At 40.8% G+C, this 13,964-nt stretch overlaps 1 protein-coding gene across 1 annotated transcript in view; it reads left to right on the top strand.

Annotated features, from left to right (window-relative positions):
* nup210 (nucleoporin 210) overlaps window positions 1-13,964 on the top strand; it is a 111,893-nt gene that overhangs the window by 15,178 nt on the left and 82,751 nt on the right. Inside the window, exons 4-5 of the mRNA XM_043707992.2 lie at window positions 3,225-3,321; window positions 8,119-8,269. Of these exons, the coding sequence (XP_043563927.2) occupies window positions 3,225-3,321; window positions 8,119-8,269 (248 nt within the window). The remainder of the gene's footprint in view (window positions 1-3,224; window positions 3,322-8,118; window positions 8,270-13,964) is intronic.

The raw sequence follows: 13,964 nt of genomic DNA, 5'->3' as shown, positions 1-13,964 counted from the left end.
AAATTGCTTTGAAAGATTGCACTACCACTGTGTGGCGATCCACCTTTCTCCCTAACTGACAGAAAAACATTGTAGAAGTTGAGTGAAGATAACCTGAATGAACAAGCGGTTGCAGCATGACCGAAAATGGAAATGACCAGAGTATTCACACCTGGTAAATATAATACGTATAGGATCAGTACCCATTCTCTCTTCTTTTTTTTTTACAAATAAATCTTCAAGTTCCCCTCCAAGTCACACTCCATCCTGACTTAGAAATATATTGCCATGCCTTCTCTGTCGCTGGTCAACATCCTGGAATTCGCTCTCTAATGGCATTGTGGATCAACCCACAGCAGATGGACTGCAGCAATTCAAGAAGGCAGCTCACCACCATCTTCTCAAGGGCAAATTAGGGACAGGCAATAAATGCTGGCCAGCCAGCGATGCCCACATCCCACAAAATGAATAACTCAAAAAAAAACTATCTTTGCACAACTCAAAGACTAATCCTTATGGCTACATGGCTGTGTTTTTGTGGTCCAGTTACCATACATCACTATCCCCTACTTGAGCTAGTGTCCCTGTTCACTTCTACTTGCCCTATCTCTGCATTTCTTCTGATTCATCAAAATCCAATTAAAAGCCCATGCTGTTATTTATGTTCACTCTGAAATTTGCTGCTGTAGTTTTGTCATGGTGTTTCTCCTGAAGTTCATCTTTCTTAATTCACAATATGATTAGTCTAGTTTTGCCAGTTGCAGATTAAACTGTTGAGAAGCCTCAACATCACCCAGTTCAAAGCAAACTGCTTGATTCACACCCTATCCAAACCAGTTTGAGTATTCAGTCCCTTCACACTACACACAGTAGCAACAATGCTTACTATTACAAGATGCTCTGCAGCAACACAGCATGGCTCCTTTGCACCTTCAAAATGTGTGGCCTCTACCACCAATAAATTTGAAAGTACCAGATACATGGGAACATCACCTGTAATTTCCCCTCCAAGCCACAGAGCATTTTGACCTGGAACTGTGCTGTTGTACATTCACTGCTGCTGTGTCAAAATCTTGGCATTCCCCTTCATCAACATTGTAGGTATACCTGCCCACCAACAGAGAAGCAAAAGGAGGCCAATCATATCTCCATGGATTGTGCCATTTCAAGAAAGCAGCTTATCACTACTTTCATAAAGGAAATTGAGGATAGGTAATAAATGCTGGCCTAGACAGTGCTCCTCACATCACCTGAATGAATAAAGTCTTGATTGCCATCAAGATTTAAAGAGAAATAAGTTGATTCCCAAAAAAGACATTAGACTACAATGTGTAGCATTGTGAAAATCATGTTTGATTTCAAACATATCAGTTGTATGATTTTATGTAATTGCTAGGAAATTGTAGCAATATAATTCGAGATTCACTGGTGTTTTAGCAATGGTGTATTCCAGCCTTTTTTTCTCCCCCACCTGATATTCCATGAACTCATGTCCCAAAGCTCCAGCCCTAGCCTCTGGATTGTTGGCTTAATGACATTTTCACTCTGCCACCGTGACTCGTATTACAAATACGAGAAAGTGCTTGTACTGTAAAAGAAGCTTGTCAATGGAGAAATGCCTGAATTTACAGTTGAAATTGCTGATATGAAGTTCACTGTATTTAAATGTCATCTTGTAGATTTGTATTTAAATTGCACTTGTGTAAAGGTAAACATTTCCCAACCCAAAGCAAACTGATCTTTTATTGATTCCTATGAAGAGTGAAATTTAGGCAAAAAGGATTTGCTGAAATGAAGTAAACCAGAGGTCTGTCAGTTCTTTAAACAGGTGGTCTATTTAGAGACTCTAAGATATGCTTTTTTTAAAAAATCTTATTGCCTTTTAGTGCATTGTTAAAACAACTTTTTTTGTATCCATGGAGACTTCATCAAAGCATACATTTAACAAATTAGGCAGCGGGAAATGACAAACAAAAGAGTCCCTTCTTGCTCATTGCTTATGCAACCCTGTGATCTAGCACTTTTGTTTCTTTCACATATAATTTATTTGGAGCTATTTGCTCCTGCTGCTATGGGGTTTCTTCCTCTTCCCTCCTCTCTTTGATAATCACACTTGAGTCAGTTATAGTGGCTGCATTCCTATGGCCCTGATTTGAGTTGAGAAAACTCCCAAAATATTAGTCATAACAGAGATTTGGTTTATTGCCACACTGGGAAGTGAATGTACCAAATGAGGCAAAGTCCTACTTCAAGGCAATCAACTCGAGGAGGGCCACTTTGAAATTGCATTTTTGGGGCACAAGTTTCCAATATAGTTGATTCTGAGTTATGAAGGCACAGCAAGAATTTAAGAGCAACAGTGGTGATAAAGTCTGTTAAGACAATTGCTTCAATAAACTGGGAGGGAAGAGGATAATGTGAAGAGTACTTATGAGAAGTGGTGAAAAGCAGGGTGAGATGATCTTGCTAAATAGTAGAGCAAGCTCCAGGGGCCAATTGGCCTATTTTCTTTTCATATTCGATATCTGTTTGAATAACTTGAAATCTTGCTATGCATGTTGATCACCCATTCAGTCGATTTTTCTAGTACTGTGTGGTGCAATATTAATCTATAATTGTTTGAAAATTTGAAATCAGTTTGCATGAAAGCATTTAGCCAGTAGACATCTAGTCATGCTAATTATGTATTTTTGGATTGTAGAGTCATTCCAATTGTTCTATTGCATTTTGTAATTATGTGTTCTATCAATATTTCATTTGTGTGCAAAACATTGAAACTTTTGCCAATACTTTAGGGATTGCTTTCTTTACAAATCTTTCTAATGAAGGTGTGCATGTTTTCAAGATGTACAATTTCAGATGTGGAGAAGTCCTGGCCAATGTGGGAATGTTGCACAGTGGGAAAATCGGCTCAGTTCACTGAATATTTCAGCTTTGAGAAAAAAGATACCCTGTATTAACTGACATAATATGCCTTATACTGCTAACTAGCAAAGTTACACTGTATTTTGCAAATTGACTCACATTCTTGGCAAACACTGCACCTCAAGTCATTAAAAATATTTCTCACACAAGATATTTTGTTCAATTTAGGAAACCTAAAGTTCTTTGATACTGGCTTTCATTTGGGCTTTCTGTCTTGATCTTCTGAAATGATTACAATTACAATCACCTAGTAACTGTTGCAAACTAATTTGTGCTGCTAACACTTTGATGCTTATGCTGTCTTTCTATCTCTTTCACAGGCAATACATTCAGCTCATTGGCTGGATTAGTGTTTGAATGGAACATAGTGAAAGATACAGAAGCTGCTGGATATGCAGACTCCCACAATGCATTGCGGTAGGTATATGGCTTTAAAAAGAGAAAAGGTGCAGAAATAGACCATTCAGCCCATCAAACATGTTCCATCATTCAACATTACCAATGCTGATCCCTTATCTCAACAGCATATTCATACTTTATTCCCATATTCCTTGAAACTTTCAGCCTTCAGAAATGTATCTATTTCTTCTCAAAGTATATTTATTGACTTCACCTCCACAAACTTCTATGATAAAAAATTCAACAGGTTCATCACCTTTTGAGTGAAGAAATTTATTCTCATCAGACTGAAATGGCCTACCATCTATTCTGAAACTGTGACCCATTGTTTTGGCCTCCCCAGCCAGAGAAAACATCATCCTTGCATCCAGTCTGTCTAATCCTGTTACAATGTTATACGTTTCAATGAGACTCCCCCCTCATTCTTAACTTGAGTAAATTAAACCCCAGTCAGTCCAATTCCTTGTGTGTGACAAACTTGCCATTCTCGGGCCACCTTTCATGTTAACTTCCTTTCAGGCAAAGAAACACCATCTCCAATGCATACGTTTATATCTTAACTATTAACCGCTGCATGTGCACTGCCTGTCTATTAATGAAGTTGGCGAAAGTGAAGATTGCAGATGCTGGAGATTAGAGTCGAGAGTGTGGTGCTGGAAAAGCACAGCAGGTCAGGCAGCATCCGAGGAGAAGGAAAATCGGCGTTTCGGGCAAAAGTCCTTCATCCTGATTTATAACAAATTGAAATAAAGTATTTACTTCCAATAACCAGTTTTCAAATATAACTCTTATCCTAAGAAGTCTTGACCTTTCTCATGAGTCTTAGGAACTCTTCCTGAAAACACAGTAGAAGCAGAACATTTTGTAAGCTTGGGGTGAAATGTTATCAGGGATGGTGCTGGATTGTGGATTTTACGTTACATTTAGATTAGCTATGATTTGCTAAATAGTAGAGCAAGTTCAAGGAGCCAAATGGCCTATTCTCTTTTCATATTCAATATCTGTTTGCAATACTTGAAATCTTGCTATGCATGTTGATCGCCCATTGTTACATCAATTAACCCCTTCTCATGGGAGAAAACAAGGTGTAGGATAGTCTGTTCCTGAGTTGGTTCCTCACTTTAAATTTTTTTTAAAAATCTTGTACTTCCAGGAATTTAACCGCTACAGCATTTTTGCTAATGTAGTTTGCTCAGTCTAATGTAGTTTAAAAGCACTCTTGATCACTGTAGCCTCCTTGTTGTATGCATCTCGAATTGCCTGTTTAATGCCATTCCCTACCTCGACACAGCTCTTCAGAGGTCTGTAGACCACTTGCACTAATATTTCCGTTTCCTCTTTGCTTCGTACCCTTACCAAGATTGATTCAGTTCTATATTTTCAGTGCCAATATTTTTTCTCACTATTGCACTGATTTAAACTTTCACTAACAACAATGCCCAACATCCTTTCGCATTTTGCTGTTCTTCCTAAAGATTGGATACCCTTCGAAGTTCAGTTAATATCTTTGATCATCCATTTACAGTTATTTGCTGTGCTAAATCATCTGTTAAATTACAAATGTTCCATCCAATTAGATATAATAGCTTTTAACCTACCTTTTTGACATTTTTGTATTTCTCTTTTTTTGTACTCCAGCCCCTATTTCCTCTGCCTTTTGACTTTTGCTTTCTACTTTTCTAATTTTGTTTCCTTCCTTCCTTGTCTATCCACTCAAGTTCCCCATCTCCCTGCTACTCTAGTTTAAACCCTCCCCCACAGTATTAGCAAATGCCCTTGTGAGTTTCTTAATTCTAGTCATGCTGAGGTGCAAACTCTCCAGATTGCAAACTGCCGTCTTCCTCAGAAATGGCCCCAAGAAGCTGAGCCACTGTCATTGCAATGGACTCTGCTCTTGCTGCTTTCTCTTGAGAAACCATCTCCCCAGCAGTATTCAAAATAGAAAATCTGTTAGAGGTGGCCTTAGGGCATTCATGCATTATTTGCTTGGTGCTTTTACACTGCTTGAGAGTCATTCATTCCCTTTCAGTCTGTGTCCTCTTTAGCTGCAATGTGACCATCTCACTATATGCACAAAGGTCTCAATGCGTACTCCTCAGTGACACTGCTGCTGCTTCAGGGCTGAAGCTTGGATGTCCAGAATCTGCAATCAGAAATTTCTTGCACACATGGTCACAGAATGACTCTGACTCTAAATTCCATTTTCACACAGGCAGTATATACCATCTATCTCTTTCCATTTACTTCATCTAGTTCAAAGTCTATTTAATAAGTTCCAGGGACCCTAACTGATTCCTTGTGTTTTAGGTGCACTCTCTATAAACTTTTTTTTAAAAACTATTTTTACTGTAAAACTGGGCAGTAGAAATTCTCACCTGTCTTGTTACAAAAGTTGTTACTCAGCCCACACTTGGTACTTGGTCCCAATGAACTTGAGTTGACCATGCAGTGTAACTCTTGAATATTTTTGAACTCTCCCCTCTTGTGCAAGTATTCAACTCCTGGTGTGTTTAAGGCTGTTTTCCAGTGACACCTTATGTCTAATTTTCTATGTTTTAAAAAAAGTCTTAAACCTGAAAATCTGTGTGCTGATCCTAATCTCATCCTGGGATTCTGCCTTGATCTCATTCTTCAGAGACTTCTTTAACAGACAGCTCCCCTCTCTCTGGTAAAGCAAGAACAATTCCAATTACCTCCAAGGAGACACGTTCTGATTCTGTTTGTCTCAGGATCCTCTCCATACCCACTCCTTGTCATGTTTAAAATCCTTGTGTTGCTGTTTCATCAGTGACATCATTGTCGCAGAGCAAATGTAACATTGTGAAGAAACTTTTTAAAGTAGCTGAACCACCTATGGCTATTTAATCTTTTGCATGTTGTATTAAAGGTGATGGCACATAAATGTGATTTTTTTTTAACCAGATCTGAAGAGGTTATGCAGAGTTTAAAATCAGAAAAATTATGCAATCCTTGTACTTGAACTAATCAATGTGGCGCAAGTTTCACCATGTCTTTGGATATGTTGTTTGCCACATGTAATTATTTTTCCCCTGTCAACTACATCAGTCGTAAAGCAATTGACACTGATAAGTGAAAAATCTTTTGTATAAGATTTTCCTGCAAAGGTTGTTTCAATTTGTTGATCTAAACTATTGCTTTGATCTAGCAGAGTTTATGTATCTGTGGAGCCTTGACACACACGTTCTAAATTGTGATGTAGCATTGTGCTGTTCCCCATTGGATTGTCACAGCTAGAGCTTACCATTGGATTTAACAAGTCTTGCCTCATGCAAATTCATTCATTGAGCTTAAGGAAGGGTGAAATGACTAAGATTGCAACTCCTTGCTGAAATTATCCAAGCTGAAATGGGGGCAATGGATTTTCTTTTTAAGAAACCAGTGTAAAGGAACTGCCAGAACATATTCTCTTAGCTGTTTATCTTCATAATGTTTACTTTAAAGTGTTCATATTCATACTACCCATGAATGGTTTCCACATAAGCTCAGATAAAACTGCATGCAGAATAATTTCATCCTTCATGCAACCAGTGTTATTACTATGACTTCTATCAGCTTATCCCAATGCCTCATCTGGTTTAAAGGACAGTTGTTGCACCAGGAACTGTTGTAGCCAGTTCTGCACTTCAGTCTGATCTAGCACTTTTCATCAAGACATGTGTTAATTGCCAACCTCTGTTTCCATGGTAAATAAATGTTTAGCACACCATAGTTCATCGTTGCTGTCAGAGTTCTGTTTTTCTGTTGTTCATGCACGAAGCGTGATTTCCCCCTTAAAATTGGAGTCCAGTCATAGAGCTGTTTTAACATGATTCCAGTTTCAAATGGAATGAATGAATGTCAAACTGACTTTTCTTTCTTCTTCCTCTACATGTTTCTATTAAATTTAAATGATTCTTTTGCTTCATACTTCTGAATATTGGCGAATGAGATAGAGTAAACAGAAAATGCTTAGAATTGATAAACTATCAATTTATGGAAAGCTTTTGAGCAACCAGACTATTGACAATTTTTAAGTTAAAATGTAAAGACAGTTAAAACACTGCATGTTTCGCTTTACAATAATCACTTTTAATTTTTTCCCTGCTATTTGGTGAAACCTATCCTGCTACACATTTAAAAATACCCATCGTAGAATAGTACTTGATTTTGGTTCTTCTATAAGTGCATGATAGTTGCCATTGTTAGGAGATTGCTAAATGGAGCAAAATAGATTTATACAAATTAATATTTACCCATGTTTTTAAGAAGTGTTAATTAATTCTGTTGGAATTACTTAGTGGGTTGTGTGCACTATTTATTTTCCACTTAACGTCTTGGTGATTAATGTTCACTAATTTCCTTTGTATGACATTTAATTGTCAAGGTTTTAATATTTGTGACTTCGCTAAGTACTTTATGCATTAGTGCTATACAGAGATCGTAATGTTTTCTGGAATCTTTAAACAGGAATCACAGATATTTTAGCTCTTGAAAATTGTTTTTTTTTCCAACATGGGTTTGCTTAACTCTCCTTAGATGCATTTCCCCTTCCTTTTTGTTGCATTTTTAAATGCATTATGGAAAACTTGACCATCAAATCATTACTTGAGAAGCAGGTTTCAGAATCTAGAACTAAGCCTTCAGTTATTGTCCAGTATCAGAAATAGAAACAGTGTGGTGATAGGAGGCAATCGTTATGATCTATATATTTTGTATTTGTGACTCAGTAGTTATGAAAACTTTGAGTTGGCCTGCCTTGAGTCCTTCATTGAAGAGAAATAATGTTTTTGTAAGTAATAGAAACTTTTGTTGTAGGATACTTAAATTTTCTGAATCTACCTACACACCACCTACTTACATATCAGAGATGGAGAAACATGGCAAACAAGGAGACACAATTTTGGTGTCAGGAATGAAGACTGGAAATTCAAAGTTGAAAGGAAAAATACAAGAAGCAATTTACAAGGTAATTTATTATTTATCATTTTATAAATTGCTTCCATTCTTGAAAGTTTTGGGTCTGGTGTGAGAATTGGGCAACCAGTGTATTGAGAACTTCCTTTGATACTAAACCATTTTGTCCCGATAATTATCATCACTTTTTTTTTTAATCCAGTTTGTTAACCTTCGTGTCTGTAAAGGCCCGAATTCACATTTTCCAGAGTTAAGTCTGTAACACGTAGCTAATAGCATCATACTGATGCATATTTTCTTGCATAGTATACTGGATATAACAATTTAATCGCTCCTCTTTTGGGAAAGAGTCAGCTTTAAAAACGTTGAATTCAGTGCATCTGATTTTTGGAGGTTTTTGGTCCCAAACTCTTTATGATCCCAGCTCCTTGTTCTTTCACTAAAACTTAAGCGTGCAACACTGCATGTTTCACTTTACAATAATCACTTTTAATCTCCGTAATGGTGAAAGTACTGTTAGGTCTACAAGTTTTTGTGGCAATAAAAGAAATTGCTGAAAAACCTCAGCAGGTTTGGCAGTATCTGTGGAGAGAAAGCAGAGTTAACATTTCAGGTCCAGTGACACATAGAAACCATAGAAGTAATACAGCACAGAAAAGGGCTATTTGGCCCATTTTGTCCATGCTGATCGAAGGATCCACCTTTTTAATCCCATTTTCCTGCGCACAGTCCAGAGCACAGCAGCATATAACACCTAAGGTGCATATCCAGGTATTTTATGCAAGAGTTTAGGGTCAGACATTTTGTTCCTCATGTCCCCTGTAATCCTTCTGCCACTTAGCTTGAATCTATGACCCTATTTCTTTTTTTAACAACTCTCTACAAAAAGAATATCTAATCACAATTTTGTATGCATCAATCATGTCACCCCTCAGCATTCTCTGTTCCAAAGAAAATGTCTCTTCAATCTCTCTTTTGTCCTCCAATTCTCCAGCCCAATTCTAATTAATCTCTGCACACTATCCAGAGCGATTTCACCCTTCCTGTAATGTAGTGACCAGAGTTGCACACAGTACTCCAGTTCTGGCCTCACCAGTATCTTGTACAGTTTCATCATTGTATCCCTATTTTTGTATTCTGTACCTCTGCCAATGAAGGAGAGCATTCCATGTGCCAACTTTACAACCTTATCTACCAGTACTGTTACCTTTAGGGATCTTTGTACTTGCAAATCAAGATTTCCCACTTTATCTACCCCTCTCAGTATATTCCTGTTTATTGTGTATTCCAGTAATTTCAGTTACATCACACTGTAAACTTTTGCGATAAATTCTGTGTCCTGTGATCTTATACTCCACAACTACCTGATAAAGGAGCAGCGCTATGAAAGCCTGTGCTTCCAAATAAAACTGTTGGGGTATAACCTCATGTTGTGTGATTTTTAACATTTTTAGGTACATCTGGTAATGTGGTAAAAACAATGACTGCAGATGCTGGAAACCAGATTCTGGATTAGTGGTGCTAGAAGAGACAGCAGTTCAGGCAGCATCCAAGGAGCTTTGAAATCGACGTTTCGGACAAAAGCCCTTCATCAGGAATAAAGGCAGTGAGCCTGAAGCATGGAGAGATGAGCTAGAGGAGGGTGGGGGCGGGGAGAAAGTAGCATAGAGTACAATAGGTGAGTGGGGGAGGGGATGAAGGTGATAGGTCAGGGAGGGGAGGATGGGGTGGATAGGTGGAAAAGAAGATAGGCAGGTAGGACAAGCCCAGACAAGTCATGGGGACAGTGCTGAGCTGGAAGTTTGGAACTAGGGTGAGGTGGGGGAAGGGGAAATTAGGAAACTGTTGAAGTCCACATTGATGCGCTGGGGTTGAAGTGTTCCGAGGCGGAAGATGAGGCGTTCTTCCTCCAGGCGTCTGGTGGTGAGGGAGCAGCTGTGAAGGAGGCCCAGGACCTCCATGTCCTCAGCAGAGTGGGAGGTGGAGTTGAAATGTTGGGCCACGGGGCGGTGTGGTTGATTGGTACAGGTGTCCCGGAGATGTTCCCTAAAGCGCTCTGCTAGGAGGCGCCCAGTCTCCCCAATGTAGAAGAGACTGCATCGGGAGCAACGGATACAATAAATGATTTTAGTGGATGTGCAAGTAAAACTTTGGATGTGAAAGGCTCCTTTACGGCCTTGGATAGAGGTGAGGGAGGTAGGTGTGGGCGCAGGTTTTACAGTTCCTGCGGTGGCAGGGGAAAGTGCCAGGATGGGAGGGTGGGTTGTAGGGGGGCGTGGACCTGACCAGGTAGTCACAGAGGGAACTGTCTTTGCAGAAGGTGGAAAGGGGTGGGGAGGGAAATATATTTCTGGTGGCGGAAATGTCGGCGGATGATTTGGTTTATGTGAAGGTTGGTAGGTTGGAAGGTGAGCACCAGGGGCGTTCTGTCCTTGTTACGGTTGGAGGGGTGGGGTCTGAGGGCGGAGGTGCGGGATGTGGATGAGATGCATTGGAGGGCATCTTTAACCACGTGGGAAGGGAAATTATGGTCTCTAAAGAAGGAGGCCATCTGGTGTGTTCTGTGGTGGAAATGGTCCTCCTGGGAGCAGATACGGCAGAGGCGGAGGAATTGGGAATACGGGATGGCATTTTTGCAAGAGGTAGGGTGGGAAAAGGTATAATCCAGGTAGCTGTGGAGTCAGTGGGTTTGTAAAAAATGTCAGTGTCAAGTTGGTCGTCATTAATGGAGATGGAGAGGTCCAGGAAGGGGAGGGAGGTGTCAGAGATGGTCTAGGTAAATTTAAGGTCAGGGTGGAATGTGTTGGTGAAGTTGATGAATTGCTCAACCTCCTCGTGGGAGCACGAGGTGGTGCCGATGCAGTCATCAATGTAGCGGAGGAAGAGGTGGGGAGTGGTACCAGTGTAATTACGGAAGATCAACTGCTCTACGTAGCCAACAAAGAGAAAGGCATACCCATGGCTACCCCTTTGGTCTGGAGGAAGTGGGAGGATTCAAAGGAGAAATTGTTAAGGGTGAGGACCAGTTCGGCCAAATGAATGAGAGTGTCGGTGGAAGGGTACTGTTGGGGACGTTGGAGAGGAAATAAACAGAGGGCCTGGAGGCCCTGGTCATGGCGGATGGAGGTGTAGAGGGATTGGATATCCATGGTGAAGATGAGGCGTTGGGGGCCGGTGAAACGGAAGTCTTGGAGGAGGTGGAGGGCGTGGGTGGTGTCTCGAACGTATGTGGGGAGTTCCTGGACTAGGGGGATAGGACAGTGTCGAGGTAGGTGGAGATGAGTTCAGTGGGGCAGGAGCATGCTGAGACAATGGGTCGGCCAGGGTGGTCAGGCTTGTCCACATCTGGTAATGCTCCTGACATGCCCTCTCCTGCGTGCAGTATTAAATGAGGGTTGATATCCTGGCTTAATGGTAATGATTGAGTCGGGGATATGTGGGCCATGAGGTTGCAGATTGTGTGCTGCAGTTCAATTCTATGCTGCTGTTAGCTCACAGTGCCTCATGGCTACCCACTCTTGAGTTGCTAGATCTGTTTGAAGTCGGTTCCTATTAGCACAATGATAGTGGCACACAACATAATGGAGGATATTCTCAATGTGAAGAAGGGACTTTGCCTCCTCAAAGATTGTGCAGTGGTCGCTCTTGCCAAAATTGTCAGGGACTGATGCATTTTTAGCTGACAGATTGGAAAGGTTGAGGTTAAGTATGTTCTTCCCACATGTTGGTTCCCTCACCAGCTGCCGCAGACCCATTCAAACAGTTATATTCTTTAGGACCTGACCTACTCAATCACCAGTTGTGCTGCTGTGCGACTTTTGGTGGTAGACTTTGAAATCACCCACCCAGACTACAGTTTGCTCCCTTACCACCCTCATGCTTCCTCCAAGTTGTCCTCAACGTGAAGGAGAACTTATTCAGCAGTCAAGGGAGGACAGTGTGCGATCATTAGCAGGAGGCTTCCTTGCCCATGTTTAACCTGAAGCCATGTGACTTGATGGGTACAGAGTTAATGTTGAGGACTCCTTGAGTAACTCCCTCCCAACAGTGGACCACTGTGTCACCACCTGTAGTCCCACCAGTACGACTGACAGGACATATCCAAGGATGGTGTCTGGGACATTGTCAGGTATGATTCCATGAATATGTCTACGTCAGGCTGTTGTTTGACTAGTCTGTGAGACAGATCTCCCAATTTCGGCTCGCCTCAAGTCAGTAAGGAAGACTTTGCAGGTCTAACAGAGCTGTCATTGTCTTTCTGTTGTCAGGTGGTTTGTCCAATTTCATATCTTTGTTGAGATTTCACAGTGAATGAAACAACTAAATGGCTTGCTCAGCTATTTCAGAGGGCAGTTGAGAGTCAACCACATTGCTTGGGGTTTGGAATCTTATGTAGGCCAGACCAGGTGAGGATGGCAGATCTTTTTTATTTTATTGAACTTAAGTTCCAATATCTGCCATATTGGAATTGAAATCTGGGTTCCAGAACATTAGCTGAGTTTCTGGATTAATAGTTTAGCAATTATGCTTCTCAGCCATTGCCTCCCCACCTTACTGCTGTTGTTTCCTTAATAATTAATTCTAACAATAGATGTTAGACTGATCAGCCTACACTTACCTGCTTCTTAACCTCTCCCCATCTTGAGTAGGGTGTCACATTAGCAATTTTCCAGTCTCCTGTTACTTCAACAATTTTTGGAAAAGTGCAACCAGTTCATCCACTATCGCTGTAGTGACCTCCTTTTAGGACCCATCAGCGCCAGGGGATTTATCTGTCTTTAGCCCTATTAGTCTTGTCCAATATTACTGGAATTCCTGTGGCATAGAAGCATACCATTTGGCCCATCAAATACCACCCAACCCTGTGAAAAATATCTCTCCTAGACTCACCCCCTTACACTATCCCTGTAACCCTGAATTTCCCCTGGCTAATCCACCTGCACATCCTTGGGCACTATGGGCAATTTAGCATGGCCTATCCACTCACCCTGCACATCTTTGGACTGTGGGAGGAAACTGGAGCACCTGGCGGAAACCCACCAATGTGCAGTCTCCACCAGACAGACCCCCGAGGCTGGAATTGAACCTGGGTCCATGGCGCTGAGAAAGCAGTGCTAACCATTGATCAGCACTTCAGTGATGCTGATGGTACTTTATTCCTCCCCTTTAGTATTAATAGAATGATTAAAGTATCTTCCGTCATAAAATTAGATGCAAGATATCTGTTTAACTCCTTTGCCAATTCCTTGTTTCCCAATACTGTCTCCCCAGATCCATTTTCTAGGAATTTACGTTCACTTTGATCTCTCTCTAAAGAAAAGCTCTTATTGTCTGTGTTTATATTCCTCACGAGGTTGCACTCTTGTGGCCCTAAATTCCCCACCAGGTGACATGCCATACGGTTTTGGTTTCCCCATAGATGAGCTAGCCTTGTCCTCCTGGATAGTTGAAATCACAAGTTTGGAATATGCTGTCAAAAGAGCTTTGATAAGTTGTTGTTGTATGTTCTGGAAATGGTACAAGCTCATCCAGGCAATTGGAGAGCATTCTATCAAACTCCTGACTTGTCTTGTAGATACTGTATATGCTTTAGGGAGTCAGCAGATGAGTTGTATTCTGTAAATCTCCCATCCCCTGACCATATCTTGTAGCAACAGTGTCCCCATAGCAGTTCATTTTATAAAACGTAAACCCAGGATGTCAATAGTGGGGGATTCAGCTGTGGTAATGCCATTGAATGTCAAATC

This window comes from Chiloscyllium plagiosum, unplaced genomic scaffold (genome assembly GCF_037043375.1).
Source record: "Chiloscyllium plagiosum isolate Xiang-an unplaced genomic scaffold, Cpla_swu_hap1 HiC_scaffold_14, whole genome shotgun sequence".
In the NCBI taxonomy this organism is placed as follows: Eukaryota; Metazoa; Chordata; class Chondrichthyes; order Orectolobiformes; family Hemiscylliidae; genus Chiloscyllium; species Chiloscyllium plagiosum.
The sequence above is the reverse complement of the archived record's forward strand: the minus strand, read 5'-3'. Positions and strand labels throughout refer to the sequence as shown.